Raw genomic sequence first — 21,595 nt, 5'->3', positions numbered from 1 at the left:
GAGGGAGCCTGGGGGAAGCAGGCATGGAAGCTGGTGTCAGCACCAGCTACAGGGGTCTCCCTGCATCCCCCCAAAGCTGCCTCCCCAAGTCATAACCCACTCCCAATAGGTGCCCCCCAACCCATCCCTCTCTCCCCCCAAATCAGGAGGAGTGGCTCTGAGATTGATGAGGATCAAGTCTGGAGAGGGCTCCTGGGGAACTAGAGATAGAGATGGGGGTGGTGAGAACGTGATCAGGGCTGGGGCTGGGAGCAGGGACAGGATGAGGCACCAGGATGAGGTTGGGCAGTCCCCAGTTACAACCCCAATGGGGACGCAGCCCTCCTGAGAGGTGCCCAGCCGGGCTGAAGAACTGGTTCTCCTGGGCCAGGGCGGGTCCCGGCGAGCAGGAGTGGTCCCTGGGAAGGACGCGAGTCTGGCTGGGTTGGCCACGGCCGCTGCCCACACAGGGAGCTGCACAGGAGCGTGCAACCCCTGGGGCCATCCCCCACCCCAGGATGCAGAGAAACAGTCAAACCGGGTCACTCTGCTGCTTAAAACCCTCCGGTACTTAGAAAGAATAAAATCCAAGGACTCTACAAGGCTGTGCATGACCCAGCTTCTGTCCATCCCTGGGCCACCTCGTTCCAAATCCTCTGTCCTTCTCCCTGCCCCTCAAACACACGCCCCCAGGGCCTTTGCACTTGCTGTGCCCCCCAAGCTCTTTCAAGTGCTTTTCGTTCTCGGCATCCGGGTCTCATCTCCTCAGAGAGGCCTCCCCTGGGCCCAGGATCTGAGGCTGCCCACCACCTCCACCTCTGGCCATGCCAGCACACGGCATACTGCCATCATCGAAAGGATTTGTTTGCTTGTATTTATTGTCTGGCTCCCTGCGTCTAGAACCGTGGCCAGGGAGACAGGAGCAGAGAGGCAAGTAGATGCTAGAACCTCAATGCGGAAGGGACTTTCCAAGTCTTCCAGTCCCAGCCGCTCCTCTGACAGTTCTGGGCTGCAGAAGCCGAGGGACTTGCTCAAGGTCTTGCAGAACCTGATGGCTGAGCCGGGGCTCCCCACTTTACCAGCCAACCTTCCAGACTGACCAGAGAGCCTAGAGGGATGCAGAGGGGAAGGTGGGGGGAGCGCCCTATCCAACAGGGCTTGGCTTCCCCATCCCTGGAGACGCCCAGAGCCAGGGCGCAATTGCTACGTGAGGTCGGGTGCGTCTCCCCAGTACATCTCCCTCCAAGCTGACTTTCTGGGAACTCAGATTCCAGAGACCCGCCCTCATCCCTCCCTTTCCGGCTCGGGGGCATTTTTAGGATGGGCATGACTTCTAGCGCTAACCGCGGTGCACCTTGAGTTCTAGCACATTCTGGCTCTGCTCTCTGCTGGGTTGGAATCAAGACCAGGGTCTAAGAGGACGGCACATCCGTGGTCCGCTGGCCACAAGGGGGCACCTCTGAGCATGTCCTAGTCCTTTGATTTTGTTATAAGGTGAACAAAATCCAATGATTTTGGCTAAACTCTTAGGGCGGAGTCTGTGGGTGAGATTCCCCCAAACACGATTTCCCAATGGCATGAGGACCTCTATCCCAGGACCACAGGTGCAGGGAGTGAAAATCCAATCTCTGCTATAGCCAGACAGCCCCCCACCCCACCCAGTCCCCCTCCGTATTCAGACTACAGCAAAGGGAAAAGGGTTTGGTTGAGCAAGAAGATTGGGGGTCTAGAAGGGAATAGGGGAAAAGGATGGGCAGTGTTTTTTAACCTGGGTTTGTGGGGCATTGGTTGCTCCAGATTTCTACATAGCAGGGGCTGGGAAGATGTAGTTGGATCTGGCGCTTTTCATGAAGCTGTGCTTATAGAGTAAGCACATTTTTTTCCCTTTGATCCTGGAAGCCAAGGCCAAGTCAGCTGGTGAATTCCCACTGCTTAAAGAGATGAACGATGACAATGGCATAGGGTGGGGCTAGCAAAGGCCCTTGCCCCATGTGAGGCTCTGGGTGGGTTCCTGGTTATTCCAGCACTTAAATCATCTGGTTCCCCTGCCACCAGACACACAGGAAGGGAAGAAGAGTTACCCTGTCACTGTCTAAAGACACTGTGATTCTGGCCAGAGAGAAAATAGGACCAGGGTGTGGTCAGCCACAGAATTTGACTTGGTGGGGTGGAGGAGGTCTAGAGAAGCAGGAAACCAGGAAGGCATTGGGTGACTGCAGAGAAAGAAGATATGGATGACCTGACTTTAAGGACTGTGAGGAAGCTGGACAGGAGATAATCAGACTCTGTATCAGTCAGGATAGGCCAGGTTATGCTGCAGTAACAAACAATCCCAAAATGTCAGTGGTGTCAATAGCTCAACCCAACAAAGTTTATTTCCTGCTCAATTCCATGTCCAGCTCAGGTCAACATACAGCTCTATTCACAGTCACTCGGAGACACAAGCTGAGGGAAGTGTCATGTCAGTACATGCTTCCACAATAGCAGAAGCAGAGAAAAGAGACTTCTGGAGGGTGTCACACCAGCAATTAAATGCTCCAGCCCAGAGATGACGCACATCACTTCTTCTCATAACTTATTGGCCGAAACTAGTCACATGACCCCACCTATCTAGAGAGCCAGAGGCTGAGTCTTCCCTATGTCCAGAAGAGGAGAACCAGACCTCAATATGCAATATTAACAACCACCACCCCCAGAGCTGGATTCTGAGACTTAGCAAAGCAGCTACCTTTTTTTCCTATCAGTCCCAGAGTCTGGAAATCCCTTCACCTCCTGATGACACAGTCCTCAAGAATATAGGGCTTACCTGGGTGTTGGGTTGGGTTGAGGAGCTTCCTGTCTCCAGAACAGGTTATCTGTTGAGTCACTGCTGCTCTCTTCTTCCCCAATCCCCTGACACCCCCCACCACCACCCACATGCACACACTCACATATATCAAAATATGAAAATGAAATGGGAGCCAAACATGATGGTTTTTATTGAACTCACTGGGCTCAAGGACAAAAAAAAAAAAATTGGGATGAAAGTGAAGATAGGACAAGAACTTTGGAGAGATGCCTCCAACCCACCCAGGCCAGGGAGCCTGACCTAGGAGAAATGCAGCTAGGGGTCCAGGTGAGCTGGGCTCCAATTCCTCCTCTCCCCTGTAAGATACTGGGGTCAAAGGAGACCACATGTCAGATCCAGGGCATAAGTCACTTCTTTGCCCAGTTTCCAACCTCTTTCAAGAAAAGAAAGCTGGGTTGGTTGGTTCTAGGCTTAGAGGAAAAGGGGAACAAAGAGGCAAGGAAGGTGCTTTGAGGTAGAAGAGGGCTGGGAAGGAGAGTTCAAAGATCCAAGCTGGGAGTCCCAATAGGAGGAGGTAGACTTCTGTAGGAGACTGGAACAGGAGGCTGCTCAGTTAGGGCAAGGGGTAGTGGGTTTCCTTCCTTCTGGAGGGGCCTGTTGTGTGTTGACTTTAGGCAGCAGCTTCTCGCCCCAGGTGCTGCTGTGCTGGCTCCTCATAGGGCAGGGACAGTTCATATGATGCTGGAGCCACCTTGGCAGGGAAAGGGCCACATGTCCACAGAGGAGAAGGTTCAGGCTGATGAGAACAGGGACGACCTTTCTCCCAAGGGTGCAGGGAGAAGGTGTTAGATGGAGACACTGTTCTCGATGAGGGGAGGGTCCAGGTAGGGGTAGGGCAGCTCCAAGTTCTGGTTCCGTGCCCGGATGTCCTGTGAGATCTGGGCCAGATGGTTCTGGAAGGCGGCGATGCTACATCGCGGGGCCTCCTCGGTGAAGTGCTGGTCCGGGTAGGTGCCCAGGGGCCTCTGGGAGAAACAGGTGAGGTGTCAGGATGGTGTTCAGGATGGGATGAGGAACAGTGAAGGACCAACAAATGCAGTCACAGTGGCTTCTAGGGCACAATCCAGCTACAGCAATTGTAAATACAAACCCCTCAAACCGCAACTCAACTCCAAACCACTACTCCACACAATCTGACACAGAGCAGCCATCCAACAGCCAAAGCCCAGAATGCAGGGGACAAAATGGGACTTGGGAACCAGCCAACCTAATTTTAGTGCTCCCTCTGCTGGTAACCCTCTGCGTATTGCTCTGACTCCTTGAGACTCAGTTTCTGCCTCTGAAAATGGATGGGGTGAACTTGAAAAACTTTAAAGTCCCCTTCCAGTGCCTGATCTACTACTCTTTGAACTAAAAAAGGACACAACCACAGTCATAAAACAATTGAAATCAACACAAACACCCTCCATCAAATATACCCAAGAATGCATCTATTATCCTGCAATTTCACCAACATCTTCACAATCAGCAGCCATAATGAATTTTTTTTCCAACACAATCACCATCACCATATGCTGAAATATGACACTGAATTCTTCAACTTCAGTCAGGGCCATCCTAGGGCAGTACAAGACTGCCCCTCCCTCCCTGATCACATCACACAACCAGCTCACCATACAATGCATGGACCCCAGCCTCCTAGCAGCACACACTCTCCATCCAAATACAGTTTTCCTACACTATACCTGTTGTTAATAATATTGATGTTCCAAAATTATTTTTCTTGTCTTATTGCATTGGTGCAGACTTCCAGAGCAGTGTTTAAAAAAAAAAAAAAAAAAAAAAAAAAAAAAAAAAAAACCAGCAGTAATGGTGAGTATTATTTTCTTGTTTCTGGCTTTAATGAAGAGACTTCTGTTGTTTCACCAGAAGTATAGTGTCTTGTTTTCTGAAATATGCTTTTTATCAAAACACACACACAACTCCTTAAGGGAGTTTCTTTTTACAGGGAGTTTTTATTAGTAATGACCGTTCACATTCATCCGATGCCTTTTCAGCATACATTGAGATGATTATACGGTATATTTCTTTATTGATGTAATGAATTATATTGTTATATTTCATAGGGTTGAACCAACCTTTCATCCCTTTCATTCTTAGAATAAATTAGATTTGGTTGCAGTGGATTCTTGTTTTACTGTTCACTACTGGTCTGCATGCAACAGCTAATATATTTTTTAAGACTGTTGTAGCTAAATGACAAGTTTATCATATTATGTCCTTAATAACAGCTAACATGTTGTTAGCACTTTGCATAACTGGAACAAACAACCCTGTAAGACAGGTATTTTCATCAATTGTTTCATCTATATAGAGAAGAAAAATGAGGCTTCAAGAAGCTAAATTACATATCTGAAGTCACATTAGCTGATAAGTGGTTGGGTTGGGACAGGAAACCTTAACATTGAACCCTTCACCTTTCTTGCATTACCTCTCCCAAGTGTCAGTCTTGGGGTTCTGTAAGCCCATAAAATGATTTGGGAAGCCTTCACCTTTTTTCTATACTTTGGAGCTGTTTGAATGCCTTAGGAATTACCTGTTTCTTGATGGTTTCATAGACTCTCCCTCTGCAGGGAGAGGGATCAGAACGTTTACAACCTTTTACATTTATGTATGGTTTGCATGTCTTCCAGAGTTAAGTGTGGGTTGCTTATGTTTTCCTAGAAAATTATTCATTTCATCTATATTTTCAAATTTGTTTGCATAAAGTTATAATTCATGTTTTCTTATAATTTTTTTTATCTCTGCATTGTGGCTGGGTGCCTTATTTTTTTATTCCTGAGGTTGTGTGTTTATGTTTTCTCTCTCTATTCTCAATTGGAATTCCCCACGATTTGTTTATTTTATTGGCCTTTTCAAAGAACCAGCTTTATATCTTACTGATCAGACTGATTCTAGTTTCTAAAACTATAATGTAAGCAATCAAAAAAGGTAGAACATAGAAATGCTACAGACTGAGTTCAAAGCCTACTAACTAGCTGTGTGACCCTGGACAAATTGCTTAGTCTCTCTGAACTTCAGTTTTTACCCCTATAAAATGAAACTACTATTTATTGAGCATGTATATGCCAGGCCCTGTACTGAGCAATTTAAATATAGTTACTTATCCCTTCTGTGTTTAAAAACGCCGTACATAAGGTGTCTGATTTAATGCCTAGCTGCTATCTTTGTTGTTGTCGCTATAATTTTCCAGGTTAAATTTCCCACTGGCTTAGGAAGAAGAAACCCTCCACATCCTCTTGCCTACCCGCCCCTCTCCAAGACAGAAATGCACGACTCTGAAACCTTGGTAGGTGATGGCTGGGACCAGAAAGGGGCAGGACCCAGGGACTGGGTCCTGGCTTTCCAGAAACCTGTTAGGAAAATAAAACATCTGCAATCTTCCTAGCACCAAATGGGGTCAGGCGTGAGAAATGAGGATATTCAGGTAACGTCAGGGAACTTGTGAGCAAGCCCAATAGGACCGAGGCATGACTGATAACGCAATGTGTCAGTGGACATGATGGTAAATGGTGATTAAAGGGCTGATCCCCAGCTTGGACTACGTAACAGCCTCCTCTCTGTACTTGCTGCCTCCAAAACTGCCTCTCCCATCCATCCACACAGCCAGGTGTGTCCTTGCTAAAACGCAAATTTAACCGTGTCACTTCAGGCTTACAACTCTTCAGTGGCTCCCCATTGCCCTTTGCATGAGTACTGCACCTGGCAAAAGCACACCTTCCTCTCCATCCTGAGATTTTGCCACACAGAACCATTTGCCATCCTACAAATACATCCTGCACTCTCACCTTCACTCCTTGGCCCGTGTCCTTCCCTTTGCCTAGAAACTAACCCTGCCTCTCCTTTGTCTGCCCAACTCCTACTTGTCCTACAGGTTTCAGTTTAGATGTCACTTCCTCCAAGAAGCCTTCCCTGATTGCCCCAGACTCGATTAGGGTCCAAACAGCCCCATTCTTACCTCCATCACTAGATTATAAGCTCACAAAGACAGGGTTCAGAACTGCCCACCAGTGTCTGGCACCCTTCAGATGCTCAGGAAGTATGTGTTGAATGGAGGCACTCATACATGAATAATTCCTACAGCACTGTGGTGCGCTGTTTCATTTTCATGTGCCTCCCTAACTAGACCTTGGCCTTCTTGAAGGCAAGAGCTGGGTCTCACTCAACTTTATATGCCTGGTACCCAGCACCAGGCTGACACATGGGAGATACCCAACAAATGTTTGTTGAATGTTTGGACGAATGGAAGAGTGGAATGGTTGGATGGACAGATGATGGAAGAATGGAATTGCTGGATGGATAAGTGATGGATGGATGGATGGATGGATGGATGGATGGTTGGGTGAGCTGGTGAGTTGGAGGGAAGTGGTACCACAGCCAATAAACTGGTGTTTGCTTCAGTGTATGTCTGTTGAGATCAACTACCATCAGAAGAAACTGGGAACCCAAGGCAGCTCAGCAGTGAACATAACTGCCAACAGGAGGTCCCCAAGCCCCCTTGGAGAAGCCACCACCACCTCCACTGCCCAGACCCTGAAAAACCCCATCCCAACCCCCACACATACCTGGTCCTTGGGCTCTTGGCTGACCAACCAGAAGAGGAGAAGGTTGTTACAGGTGATGTTCACTTCTGGGAGGGTTTCTAGGTAACTCTTCAAGGTGGTGGTCCCCTTGGTCTGGGGTGGGGGCTTCCTCATGGATGATGGGGCATTGGGCATCCAGGCCCCAAAGTCATGCTGTGGAGACCCCCGCCCCAGTTGGGTTAGCCAGCTTTGGGGAGGAGGGGGACTGACTCACTCTTCACCATGCCTAACTCTTGCCTCTACTGTCCCAGGTCTTGCAATTAAGCAATGAGGGGATCATGGAAAGGGAAGAGAGAAGGTATATGGGGTGGAAGATGCCAGAAGTGGGGCAGGAGTCCAGCTCACCCCCTGCCACTCCCTGGCCAGGACAGGGGGATGTGAGTCACTAGAGAAGGAAGAGGATCCGAGAGAGGAGATGACCCTATAAAAGGGCCTTGGTCTGGTGTGCCCCATGGAGCAACCCAATACTCCACTTGGCCAGGTCCCAACCCTAATAGGAGCCCATAAATTCCACTCCCAACATAACACTAACTTGAGTTGCCATTACGACCTCAGACCCAGCTCCACCCCAGTCACCTCCCCAACCCCAATGCTGATCATAAACCCACCTCAACCCTGACCCACCCAGCTCTCAACCCAAACCCTGGCCTCCAGTGTCCCCATGCCCCCAGGCCTGCCCTCTGCTGTCTCACCTGCCCACTGTTGACGGCAGCGTGCTGGGCGGAGCAGTTAAAGATGATCGCAGTGAGGAACTTCACCAGCTCTCCTGGGGTGCACAGCCGGCTTGGGAAGCCTGGGTGTGGGGAGGGAGGGGACAGGGTGTGCATGGAAGGGATGGGATTCCTAGAGGCAGGTCAGGGCTGGGGCTCCCCTCATGGGGAGAGCAAGGAGGTAAGAGCTGGACGTTTGGCCGTCACTGTCTTTAGATTAGGGTTAGGGTTGGGCTGAGGTTAGGGATTGTTGTCTTCAAGGTCCGTGATCTCTGAAGGAGGGTCAGATAGGAGCTGGGTGCTGGGATGGGACCAGAGAATGCCAGGCCAGCAGGGCCCACAATGGGGGAAACCAGATTCAGGCCCATAGCCCAGCTGCCTCTCCCTGACCGCCAAGGCACTTCTGTCTGCAGCACATATGAGTACTTAATTCTGTGTCCAAGCACCCAATAGTGGATCATCCCTGCTGGGCTTAGTGGTAGAGACAGATGACTGCAAAGTGTGTTGCTCATGAGTGCCCAGTGGCAGAGGCAGGGGACAGCATCTGAGGTCACAGCTTGGCTCTTTAAAGTGAGGGCAGGTGGGGCAGAAATGGGCACCGGGGATAAAGTGGTTAGGGAGTCCTTCCTGGAGGAAGAGAAGGGGTCCATCTGGGTTGAAGGATGGGCTAGTTTTGGATGGAAAAAAAAGATGCCAGAGGAAGGTGTTTCTAGAGGCTGGAAGAAGAGGGCCCTCCTCTCTGTCCCTCACTGATCTCATCCTAGCCCATGGCAACCCCCAAATTCGCATCTCCAGCTCCATCTGGTCCCTGAACTCTTGATTCAGACCCGCAGCTACTTACCTGACACCTCCACATGGTAAGCAGTATCCTGTCTGCCAGTATCTCAAATTTAACATTCTGCAAAAACAAATAATTGATCCCCCCTCCCCCATCTCCCTGAACCTGTCCACTTTTCTCTACCCCCCAATCCCTAGCATCTTTCTCCTGCTTCCACCTTCCATCTGCTTCCACACTGCTCCCCTCTCCCCCCTCCCCCCAGCCTGTTCTTCACAGAGAAGCCAGAGTGATCCTGTCAAATCGTAAATCAGATGTCATCCCCTGGCTCAAAACCCTCTATGGCTTTCCATCCCTCTCACCCTGCTGCAGCCCTACTGTCATTCCTTCTCTGACTTCAGCTACTTCCTTCCCTTTCTTCCTCTCACTTACTCCCCTCCAGCCACACAGGGCGTCCTGATGTTCCTCACATGTGCCAAACACGCTCCCACCCCAGGGCCTTTGCACTTACCGTCCCTCTGCCTGTATGCTCTGACCCCAACTATCTAGAAGACTCGCTCCCTCGCGTCCTTCGGCTTCCTTTGGATCTCTCCTCAAAAGTCACCTCCTCGAGGAGACCACTCCAACTGAAATAACCCCCTCCCTCAGCACGCTGTATCCCCTGATGCTGTTTCACTTTTCTCCTTAGTACCATAACTGCCTGGCGTGTTTGTTTTCTGTCTCTCCCCACAAGAATGTTAGGCTCAATGTTGTGTTCACTCCTGAGCCCCAGCCCCTAGAATAATACTTAATAAATATGAAGAATCCAGTCATTATTGGTTGAAAGAAGGAGAGAGAGAGAAGCTGGAGTGGGGAGAAATTGCAGATAAACAAGGTGAGGGGCAGGGAGGGCTGCAAGCCGAGGCAGCGAGCAGACCCATGTGGCTTCTGGGCACTCCTGTCCAGGATGACAGGTGCGGCCCCACGGGCTTGGGAGGCAAGAAGTGAGAGGCTGGGAGAAGAGGGACGTGTTGGGAAGCAACTGCGACAGTGCAGGAGTGGCATGAGGAGGACTGGGACTAGGAGCAGGGCATGGGAAACTATAGGGACAACAGGGATTAGCCACCCAACTGGATTTAGGGAGAGAGGAAGATGGACATCAGAACATGAGTCAAAAGTGGCTCCAGGGCTTGGAGTCCAGATGACTGGAGAGATTGGGGGTGGGGAGGGAGGGCCAGGGGTCTGCCGGGGAGCAGGTGAGAATTTTCTGAATGTTCTTTCTGTGCTTGGTTGTCCAAACTTAGGGGCTGGGAATAAAAAATTAAAGCAGGGGTCAGACTATCTACAGGAATTTTTCAGTACCTTATATTGTAAAGTCTTACTGACTGGGGTTTATTGATGACTGTGCTTTGCCCTAAAACACGTGAATCCAGAAAAAGGCTGCACAGGTCAGAAGGACTGTTTGTCAACCTAAAGAATGTTCTGATGTGTTAATCAGAGACAAATTTAAGAAAGTAAAATAGGAGAGTTGAGCCAACAAGGATTAGGTTCTCTGTAGTGGGGAGCAGTCAGGAACAAGACTACTTCTGATTAACTGAAGGTTTGGGAAGCTTGGGGAGAGGGTCCCCCTTGAAAAGATCCCACAGATCTGGTTTCACCACCTTAATCCAGAAATCTCTACTGGCATCAATAGCAGTGAGACAACCTGACATCACATCTCCCAGTGTGATGCAATATGGAGGACACAGCATCACCCAAGAAGAATTCCTGCCAAAAATGTGGAACCTTTGGAAATAACTTCCGGTTTACTGAAAACACAGAGCATGCAAGATGAATGAGGAAGCAATTAGATAAATTTGGAAGGTGACACATTCTGCAGCAGGAACCCCGGCTCTTCAATAAGTCTGTATCATGTGATTTTAAAAAGTGGGGGAGGGGAGAGCTGTTCTAAATTAAATGAGACTGGAGTCAAAATAAACAAATGTACTTGTGGTCCTTGATTGTATCCTCAATCAGCAGGATCAGCCAGGGAAACTGGAACAAGTGGGAAAATTTCAATATGGACTACATATGACGGTGATGATGGAGATTATTTTTGATTTTGGTAATGGTATTGTGGTTATGTAAAAAAACATTGTTTTTCGAGATGCACATTGATTAGGGATGAAATATCAGGATGGCTGTTATTTACTTTAAAGGCTTCAGCAAGGAAAAAAAAAGCAACAGATTAATCAAATATGGCAAAATGTTTGGCAACTGTTGCATCTGAATGATGGGTAAATGGGTTTTTGTCACACCACACTCTACTTTTCTGAGTTTGAAATTTAAAAAAAAAAAACCTGAGAGCCCAGCTGGGGTCAAGTTCATTCTGCTTGGAGATGACCAGAGACCTCCTACTCCCTGGGTCTCCCCCAGGAGGAAGTCCCCTGGAGGCACCAGAAGCACTAAGGCACCTGATGGCCACGTCCCCCTGCTGAGAGAAGGCCAGGCAGTGACAGCCTTCCAAGCGAGGCCAAGGCTGGGACAACTGGAGGATGGACAATTGTGCTACTTTCTGCTTTTCCTTTTCTTCCACAACCCCCAGGTATAGAGGCCTCTTGTAGGATTTTGGTACTAGTGGAACATAATATAGTGGAACTAGGTAAGCATGCTCTGAAGACCTGAGAGGCCACCGTTTTCTGTGGAGGGACAGCTTGTCGTTCTCATGTGCTGGTATTAAGAGTGACAGTGGGACAGCTAAGAAGGCTGCCAGGGAATGGGGACAGGGGTCTGGGGGAGTCCCAAGTCTGGAAATCAGCTACAAAGCAGAAGGAGGAGAAAGGATCATTCCATTAGGGAAGGATAGAGAGGGGAGGCAGAAGCCCAGGACAAACCAACAGCTGGGATGGGGAGATGGCAGGGGACACAAGAAGGAGTGGGAGGTTCACAACAACACCCCTTCCCTGGTACTGGGGGAGACTTTCAAGCAGGGAGAGGGGCCTGGGGTATCTGCTTGGCCCTGAGGTTAAGGAAAGGCGGCCAAGTGGGGGTGGGTCTCAGAGGGCTCTCAGGCAGCGACAGGAGGGAGGGGAGGGGTAGGCTTGGGTGACAGGAACAAATAAAGAGGAATCAGGCAGAAATAGGACCAACCCACCCCACGAAGTGGTTTGCAGTCAAAGGAAGTGGAGAGAGGTTGGTGGCTGGAGGAGCCACCTGGCAGGACAGGCACGAGAGGGTATGACAGAAGGTTCCGGAATCCTCTGTGTACTTCAGAGGTTTGAGGCCAGAGATGGCCCCTGCTGCATGATGTGGGCACATCTAGTGAGCTCAGCTAGCAGAGAGAATGGATGGACCCCAGTAAAGGTCAAGGAGGGACCCGAGGAGCATAGTGTAGTGGTTAAAAACAAGGGCTTTGCAGACCGTGGGAGCTGGCTCCAAATCCTGTGCCTGCTACTTATTATCTCTGCAGCCTTCTCTGTGCCTATTTCCTCATTTGTTAATTGGGGAAGATGATAGAATATATTCAAAGGCTGGTCGATAAATAAATGCTGATGCATGGTGGGGCCAGGGTCAGCATGGAATCATCAAGTACCTGTGGTGTGGGGTTGGGATGGTGATACCTGAGCTCTCCCGGCCCAGGAACGCCTGAGCAAAAATCTCGCCAACCCAAGCCTGCAGTTCCGAATCCTGCTGCACAGATGCATTACTGGGGTAATAGTAGCCCACGATTTCTGAGACGAAGCTGCAGGAAAGAGGTGTCATTGCCACTGAGGTGATCCCCAGCTCAGGCCCGGCCAGATCAAGGCCCCGTGCCAGCCCAGGCTGGGGAGAGGCCAATGGCCAGAGCCCCTTGAGGCCCACCCCACTCCTGAGTCAGGGGTGCTCAGGGCCTATTTCCCACATAGGGGGACAGTACACCAAACAGAGTCCCCCTCCCCATTCAGCACCCAGGAAGAAGGAAGATGTGCTTGCCAAGAACCGCCACTCCCACTCTCCCATCCTACCCCCACCCCACCCCCAGCCCTGCTACTCTGACTTCTCTGCACACCAGACCCCCTTCCTCCACTGTACTCACACACAGCCCAGCCCCTGCCAGCCCACAGCAACCTGCCATTTCACAAGGGACCCTAATCCCATCTCTCACCCCCGGGGATGCCCCACGCTGGGGCCCGAGAACCCCGGCCTGGAAGCCCCCAGCCCCAAGCATCCAGCCTGGGTGGGCACAAGCGTCCTCACTGTCCCTGGTGGGGCCCGCGGGGCTGCCGGGTCCCAGGCCCCGCACCTCTCGATGGCCGCCCAGATCCTCAGGCCGTCGTCGCGGTAGTGGTAGTTGGGGATGGCCAGGACGCCGCGGGCCCGCAGGCTGTCCGGGAGGCAGAAGTTGGTGTAGGTGAAGTGGGCCAGGCCCGTGCTCATGAGGTACAGGAGGCCGCGCCTCCCGATGGACGTGACCTGAGGACACAGCACAGCTCGGCGCCCAGACCCGCCCGACCTCCGCCCCCGGGGCCTGGGCACCAGAAGGGCCCCGGAGGGACTCGCCCACGACCACCAGCCAAACAGCCCGCAGAGGCCACAGGTGGCCGCCTGGAGGTGATCCTGAGCTCCGTGGTAACGAACAGAATGACGTGAAAGCCGAGGAGGGGAGAGCCGGGCTCGGCGGGGCCAGCGGGGCGCTGTGTGCGGGCGGGGGTGGCCCTGCCCACCTGGGGGAGCACGCGGAGCCTCGGCCTCAGGGGTGGGATCCAGGGGTGGCATTGGTGGGCGGGGCCAGGGCTGGTGGGCGGGGCGAGCAGGAGACCTCTGGAGAGGGGCGGGGCTTTCGGGGGCGCTGCCGGGGACTGTGGCATGGGTTTGGGGGCGGAGCAAGGGCACTGGGGGCGGGGCCTGCAGGGGTCTGAGGATCCCGTTGCCCGACAGGGGCGGGGCAAAGCGCCCAAGGAGGCGGTGCCTCAGGCCGCACCTTGTCCACGAGGCCCTCAGGGTTGAGCAGCGTGGCCCTGGCGATGGTGTTCACCTGCAGCGTGTAGCGCGTGTGGGGGAGCAGCAGCTGCGAGCGGGTAGAAGTCACCGGAGCCAAAGGTCAGGGCGGAAAGCCCCCAAGGCCCCGCTCCCCCAGCCCCGCCCCAGGGTCGCCCGGACCTTGTAGATGGGATGGCAGAGGGGCAGCTGACGCAGCGTGGCCATGGCGAAGGCCTCGCACAGCAAGTGCGTGCACAGAAAGTGCGTGTTGTTCTCGTGCACCAGAAACTCAGCGTTGCGCACCCACGTCTTGGCCAGCAACCAGTCCCAGGCGGAGTCCGTGGGCAGGAAGATGGGGCTGTCGGGCCCGGGGGTCTGGCTGAGCTGCGTCGCAAGAGCAGTAAGGGGGTGGGGCCGAAGGCTGCCAGTAGGGCCCGGAGGCCCCGCCCCGGAGGCCCCGCCCCAGGCTCACCTGGATGGCCAAGGGCACCAGGGCCCCCTGGGGGTTGAGCCACAACAGGCAGAGCGGGGCGGCCACGTACTGCTGCCGTCCGTTCAGGCAGTGGACAGGGGCCTCTGCCAGGATCCAGTAGTCCGCAAGGAAGATGTTCCCCCTCTGGAGAAGGCGCACGGACGCTTAGAGTGCCCTCCTTGCCCGCCGTCCCCTTCCCTCCGGGTTCTCTGCACTCCCCGCCCCACCTCGGGCCTCAGTCACTCTTGGTGCCTGCGCTAATGGCCAAGGCCGGGTGCCCCACCTTCCCAGAACGTCCGGAATGAGGTCCTGCTGGTTCCCTCGCCGTGCATCTCCCACCTGCCCTCCATGCTTGGACAACCCGGCGTCCTCCCTCTCCCCGCCCCACCCCCCACCATACCTGCTCCTTCCCACTCTCCAAAAACTCAGATGGCATCCCTGCCTGAGACTGAGTCTCCGAATGTCCAACAACAGCAAAATCAACACTAAGAATTAAGCAACCACCTCTCCAATCTTCTGGAGGAGGCCCTAGGGTTTGGCTGTCCCGGAATGGCTGGGTCATCATCTTTCTCCAGGCCCTCAAAAGCCCGCCCCATCCCCCCACCCCCGTCCTCCCTGATTCTTCCTGTCGTGTCGGATGCCCCGTCCTGGGCTGGTTCTAAAGCAGCCAGGTTCTTGGAGGCCCCAGAAGAGGGGCAAGGCCTCCTCCTCCCAGCTCACTCATACCACTTAACCAGGCATCATTGGAGGCCCCAAATCTTTCCAAGCCTCAACTGTCCCACCTCCATATCTGCTCTACTTAAAAAGGTGCAGGGCCCGGGCTGCCCAGGCCACCGCCCCCCACCCTCCCTTCACATCCCTTGTCTGTAACAGCAACTCACCCACCTCCCTCCTCCCAGGCCCACCTCCAGCTCACCCACCTGTAGCTCTGTCTGCAGGCAGGTGGCCGGTCCCAGCAAAGGGGCCACCATGTCATTGGTGATGGGCAGCTTGCTGGGCAAGCTGGAGATGCAATGAAGCATGACAGGGTTGACGCCGTTCAGGTACTGGTACCCGAAGAAGTGGTCCTCACACCAGTGCTCTGTGACGTACTCTGGGGGGCAAGGGAGGGGCTAACTGATCTAGAAATGACCTCCCCAGATGCTGCTCCTGCCGGCCCTTTGCTCATCACCATGGCTTGGGTTTTCCACCTACTCACCTTGTGACTAGGTATAATTATATCTCCAGTTAACACTGTGGGTCAGCGAAATGGAGTGACCTGTCCTGTTAATTGGCAGAGCAGGGATTTGAACCCAGAGCCCAGAACTCTTGGTGGCCGGCGGGAGGGAAAGAGGCAGGTGCCACTGATAGGGTCAGGACTTCCTAAATGACCCACGACCCTCTCCCAGGCAAGCAGAATGTCATTGTGTCCTCATACCCCTATTCCTCCCACCAGTGAAACCAGTAGCCCTTCCCACTCAAACCCAGCACTCTCCCTGGCAGGTCTGGGAGAGCATCCTTCACCAGGATGGAGAGGAAGGGATCTGAGCAGGGGCTAAAGTGAGGGTTAGACATCTCCCATATGGCCCTGCTCACCTGAAGTGAAGGTCTTGTGGCACCAGAAGATGTTCCGGATGTCATCCAGCTTCTTCCAGGAGCCCTTGCGGTCCAGCAGCCCTCGAAGCTTCAGGCCCAAGGACCTGAGGGGGAGGGAGAGGGGAAGGTGGGAGCCTGGGGACTGGGGTCTGCCAGGGGACACTGTGCACCCAGCCAGAGGGGTCTGCAGGGACAGGGTCACTGCGCAGAGGAGAGGTATCTACTGGCCACATGGTCAGGCAAGTCACCCTCATTGGTTGTCTAACCTGCTTTCTCCAAGCTTCCACTGAGCCGTGGGCCTCTGCTGAGCCTGGCTAGCCCACGAAGTGCCCTGCCAGGGGGTTCCACCCACCATTCCAGCTCTTACCCCCACCACGACCCAGGCCTTTTCTCCAAACATAACCGAAGACATACTTTGAACCCTGTCTGGGGCTGCCAACCTGAGGGATTGTGTGTGCTTTCCATTTTGTGGATATGTGCGCTGTTGGAGTTATTTACAAGGAGCATGTATTATTTTATAATCAGAAAAAGATGCTTCAAATTAAGTCTGCTATCGCTTCCAGGGCTTTGTTCCAGCTGCGCCTCCCAGGAAGGCTGTCTGCTACATCTCTACCTACTAAAAGCCTGTCTATTCTTCTAGACTCATCTCGGATGCAGAGTCCTTCCTGAAGCCTTTCTTGATCTCGCCACAACCACCACTATACAAACACCTTGTGTGTCTCCTTCCCCAAACACTCATCAATCCCTGCATTACATTATAAACCCAGCACACTTGCATCCCACCCAGTGCCCCCCATTACGCGATGAGCTCCCTAAGGCAATGCCTGTAGGCCCCAACACACCCAAATGGTAATAATCGCTCGTTAAATGGGTGTGTAATCAAATGAAAGGGTAGGGGACAAAAAAAGCAGGGTTGTTTTGTGGTAGCTGGCCAACAAGGTAGGCTGTGTAAAGATGCAGATGTGCCACGGAGAAGCTGGGCATCTGGGGAAGGTTGGTGAGGGGGGCGAGTGACAATCTGACAGTCCCAGGGACACCTTCGCTCACTAAGCCACTCACTCCCTCGTTCCACAGACACCTGTTGAGAGCTTGCCCAAGCAAGCCCCGTGAAATGGGAAAAACCAGGAGGGAGCGCCATCAGGGGAACAGAGGCTGAGAAGAAGGAGAGAGAAGGAAACAGAAAGGCCTTCCTCTTCCAAAGGCCTGCCACAAACGTCCTTTGGGACACCCTGTGGTCACCCCATATGCAAACCCGGCCACCACCCCCTCCTCTCCACAGATGCCTCAACTTCTGCCAAATGCCAGCTCCCTCTTCCCACAAGTCTGTCTGCAGTGACCCTTCTCTGGGCTCCGTGCTGGCTGCCCCCATGTCTCCTGGGCCCACCTCTGATCACTCACTTAGCTGCACCTTTGGTCTGCATTGCCAGGGCCTCTCAGTGAGTTCCTATCCTGAAGCCGGAGCTCCCTTTGGCTGCCTCCAGCCCATTCCAGAACTCCCAAGCACCCCACACCTCTGCAGCTTGGCCATCAGTCCTTCTCCAAAAGAATCCCTCTGGGCACAGAAAATGAGTCCCTAGCTCCTTATGTGGGCCACCCTGGGCCTCCGTGGGCAGCTGCTGGACATGTGGCCAGCTGAAGCTTCTGCCCGCCTCCCCAAACCAGCTTGGCTCACCCCCCACCCACCCACGCTCCCCTCACCTCTTCTCCTCTCCCACCCCGGAAGGCTGCCTCAACCTACCTCTCTCCCCCCAGGAGATACCTCCTGGCCTCCCCTTATCTGGAGCCAATAAACCTTAGAGCCTCAGCTATTGACTCGAGCTGCTGGTGAACCCTCCAACTGCTGGTCAACTGTGGGCCAGTCTCCCTAGTGATGCTGTGAATTCCTCCCTGATGAAGATGATATCCTAAGCCTACTAAGTGACATCCATTGAGAGGTTGTTTTGTGCCAGGCATTATCTCATTTAATTCACCCCTAAACCTAGAAGGTAGGTATTAATATTATTGTCACTTTACAAATGAGGATGCTGTTGAGAGGGTAAGGGAAAACCGAGTCACACAGCTAGAAAGTGTTGGTTCTGAGATTTGAACTTAAGGAGGCCTGACTCCACATCCTTCAAGCTATAGGGCCCGGCACGCTGCCTTTCCCTGATAGGGCCAGAGCCTGTCCCCTGCACACAGTAGGTGCTCAATCAATGTGCTTTGGTTTAATTGGCTTGAGGAATGGAAAGAGAAGGGGTGAGTAAGCAGCTGAGAGGAGTTGGTGGGGAGATAGAGATTGGGGGAGCCTAAGTAGAGAGACACGGCGGGGGGGACAGAGAGCAGAGAGAGGGGGAGGCTGGGGGACAGAGAAGGGGGAGACTGAGGGGCAGGGGTGAGAGCTGGGTAGCCCGGGGCAGGGTCCGAGGGCAGGGTCCTCACGCGGGGATGGCGTTGAAGAGCAGCGAGGTGGTCTTGGTGGCCGAGTAGCGAATATTGGGCTCCATGTGCAGCAGGGACGGGATGTCAATTTTCATGGGGAAGCCTGGCAGGTACCGATTCCCTCTGCTGGGGGTGGGGGAAGCAGAAGATGGACACCCGTCAGAGGGGCCTGCAGCCCCCTCCCTTAATTCCCCCCTCTGTGCTGCCCGTGACGTCCCCAGGTGTCCCTCCCTCTGGCTCCTCTCCGTTGGCCCCTCTGCCCAGCCCCTCGGGGCCACCCCCAGCCCGTGCCACTCCTAGCTCTCAAATAAACTGCACTTGTTAGAGGCCCCGCCTCCTCCCAACACACCCTCCCTCCCTGCCACCTCCAGCCCAGCTTGGTCCTCACCTCTCACCCTGGTCTGCACAAGGCATTGTCTTGGTCAAGGCAAATTTCCCATCTGACTCCATCTCCTCAAAGCTGCTGACGTCCACCATACGGGGGAAGCCGGGGGCATAGACCTTCCAGCTTCCAGGGGAAAGGGGTCACGCTTAGGATAGACAGGGGCCTTAGCTTTTAAAGACATGACTTCAAATGAAAACTCCCAGCAAACCACCCACTTTCTGGGCAGGTGACAAGGAACTGGCATTTCTTCCACGAAGGCACTGGGATGTCAGACCAAGGCAGGAGTTGAGGATGATGCTATATCCAGACTGGTTTGGAATGGGGTTGGGTTGGGAGGAAGATTAAGGCCAGTCTGGGGGTGAGGCTGAGGAGAGGCTGAGATGGGTTGGGCTCATGGTTGACACTGGAGTCCTTTCTGATATTGGGGTCTGGGTTACACGTAGGGCGGTTGGGGGTTGGATATGGGTTCGTTGGTGGTATTGGGACAACCATTGATCCTGATATTCCAGGTTGAACTCAAGGCCAGGACTAGATTGGGAGTGGGTTTCAGTGAAGGTCCTAATCAGAGTTGGGTCCACAAGATTGGAACCAAGGTCACAGTTAGTAACAATCTGACTAAGGCCCTGGGTCAGAACCCGGATGGGGAAAGAAGCCAACTGGCCGCCCTCACCGGTAGCATTGCTGGCGGGCCTGCAGTTCGCGTTTCCTGTGATCCAGGAGGAGGGGAAGGGAGTCCTGACAAATGGTTCTTGCTGCGGAGAATGAAAATTACTCATCATAGAAGTGTCTTTTCAAACAACATCTCCTCCAGCAAACCTTCCCTGAACTCCTGACCCTGGAACCCAATCCCACAGCCTCAATAGATGCCCCACTGTTCTCTACAGTCTAGGGAGTCGGAGGACCCTGCCCCCAAATTATCACAATCTTCTTAATTGTTTGCATGTTAGTCTCCTTTCCAGACTGTAAACTCCTGGAGGGCAGAAGTCACATTGTATTCATTCTTGTATTCCCTGGTACCCAGCATATAAGATGCACTTGGAAATGACTGATGAACACATGTATTTTGTGATGTGATGGGTGGATGTGACACGATGATAGAGGGGGTTCATAGTGAGGTCTGTGAAGAGCTCACTGTGGGCCAAAGGTAAGGTTGACTCGCCTCACCTTGGCCTAGAAGATCCATCTCGCTTCCCTTAGACTCATCTCCACACTTGGGCCAGCCCTCGTGTTTCCTCTCTGGGTCCAACAGCTCAGGAAATATGGGAGCCCAGAGATGGAAGGGACCTGAAGGGCTCAAGCCCAGCACGCTTGAAAGGCCCTACAAATTCGACAAGGGACCCTGCAGCACCTTGTGGGGACTTCAACTACACTGGAAAAGCTAGGTAATCCGGCTAAAGTCTCTAAACATTCAAGCTTCCTTGCATGCTGAAATCCAGTTACTCAGTTTGCAGAAGACTCAACTTTGGGGACGTGCAGAAGGAGGCGGTGGAAAGCAAGCTGCTTTGTTGTGTGTGTGTGTGTGTGTGTGTGTCTATAAGTGTGTGAGCCCACATGTGTCTCTGTGTATATGTGTGGGTGAGTACATGTGACTGTGTGTTTGTCTATATGAGTGTGCATATAGACATATCCCTAGAAGGGCAATGCTGCATTTCAGGGGTTTAGGGGCTCCCTTTTTTCCGAAAGCACTTACTTGGGAGCCCAGAGTTCCAGCTACCCTAACCCCAAGCCTACTCCCCACCCCCCTGGTTCTGGGAGACCCCACTCCTAATCCGGACAGATGCCTTCCCGCAGCCCAGCCCTGCCCCTGCCTCTGCCCCTGGCCCACCTGTTCCTGGCCGCAGCTCCACCGTGCAGAACCCCTCAATCCACTGGTAGCAGGGGAACTGGGAAACGGTTCCATCGGGGGCAGTGACACAGACGCGGCTGCAGTACCAGGAGTCTTTGGGGAAGAAAGCGTAGCGCTCCTTGTGCAGCCGAAGCAGCACCAGCTCGCCCAGGTCCGCTGAGCAGCGCACCTTGTACTTCTGCACCTGAGGGGGCCAAGGGAGCAAGCAGGTGAGAGGCAGGGAGCTGCCGGGCCACCCTGGCACCTTGCAAGGTGCACCCCCACCTGTTCCAGCATCCAGTGTAAGCCAGCCGCCCCTGACCCAGAGAGCGCCTTTGTAGGAATTAGAAAAAGGCACCCCTTCATCCAGACGGAAGCAGCCAGGGAGCCCTGTGTGAGCAGAGCGGGCGCTGGGTCTCACCAGCCTCCTTGGCGGGCTAGACACGCTTGTATAGGCCACCAGCAAACAATCCTGGGGGGCGGCAAAAGCAGGCACAGTCCCCTCCAAAGAAGAGGAAACAGGGGCCCCGAGAGGGGACTCCCCTGGCACCATGCCCACTGCCAATTAGGGGGTCTCCTGACTCGGTGCTCCTTCTGCAGCCTAGGAAGGCAGGGACTGGAACAGGGGTGGTGACCAGCTCAGGACCCATCTCCTGAGTTCTGCCTCCCACCCCGGGGACCCCCTCCCTCCTTCCTCTGTACTCACTGCTCCAGGGGCGAAGTCCCTGCCCACACGATCCAGCAGCTGCTTGGGGCTCTCACCGCACGTGCCCACCAGTGTGACAGAGATGTTGTCCAGGGTGCCAGCCTTCAGGTAGGGGCCAGTGGTCACACACACGCGGTACACGGCCATGGCGGGCGGGAGGGGGGCAGCAGCTGGCCCGGAGGAGGGGAGCGGCAGGCTGGGCGGGGCCGCTGGGCGACTGGGTGCAGGGCCGGGGGCAAGGTGGGCTTGACCAAGGGCCCCGCTTTCTCGCGGGTGCTCCTGGGCACTCTCTCTCCCAAACTCCCGGCCTCTGTCCTGGCTCTCAGCCGTTGGCCCAGGCTCGCTCCCTCTCCCGCCCACAGTCTGGAGCCTGGATACTTGTTTGCTTGGCTCTGGCACAGC

The 21,595-nt window shown here is 53.7% G+C and overlaps 1 protein-coding gene across 2 annotated transcripts; it reads right to left on the bottom strand.

Annotated features, from left to right (window-relative positions):
* Positions 1–3,097: 3,097 nt before the first annotated feature.
* On the bottom strand, positions 3,098–21,355 carry LOC119513754 (hydroperoxide isomerase ALOXE3). Of its 2 annotated transcripts, none has more exons than XM_037809191.1 (15): positions 21,194–21,355; positions 20,488–20,692; positions 19,333–19,414; positions 18,666–18,785; positions 18,278–18,403; positions 15,860–15,963; positions 15,205–15,377; positions 14,285–14,428; positions 13,993–14,196; positions 13,814–13,900; positions 13,136–13,305; positions 12,474–12,595; positions 8,103–8,203; positions 7,393–7,563; positions 3,098–3,792 (listed from the first exon to the last, which is right to left on the bottom strand). In XM_037809191.1, the coding sequence occupies exons 1-15, from the start codon at positions 21,338–21,340 to the stop codon at positions 3,613–3,615; spliced, it is 2,136 nt and encodes a 711-aa protein (XP_037665119.1). In that variant the 5' UTR covers positions 21,341–21,355; the 3' UTR covers positions 3,098–3,612. The 2 variants fall into 2 exon arrangements, with proteins under 2 accessions (XP_037665119.1, XP_037665118.1); XM_037809190.1 differs by having other exon boundaries at positions 18,278–18,400; positions 21,194–21,340.
* Positions 21,356–21,595: the final 240 nt, after the last annotated feature.

This window comes from Choloepus didactylus, chromosome 18 (genome assembly GCF_015220235.1).
Source record: "Choloepus didactylus isolate mChoDid1 chromosome 18, mChoDid1.pri, whole genome shotgun sequence".
In the NCBI taxonomy this organism is placed as follows: Eukaryota; Metazoa; Chordata; class Mammalia; order Pilosa; family Megalonychidae; genus Choloepus; species Choloepus didactylus.
This window is presented reverse-complemented; position numbering and strand designations above follow the sequence as displayed.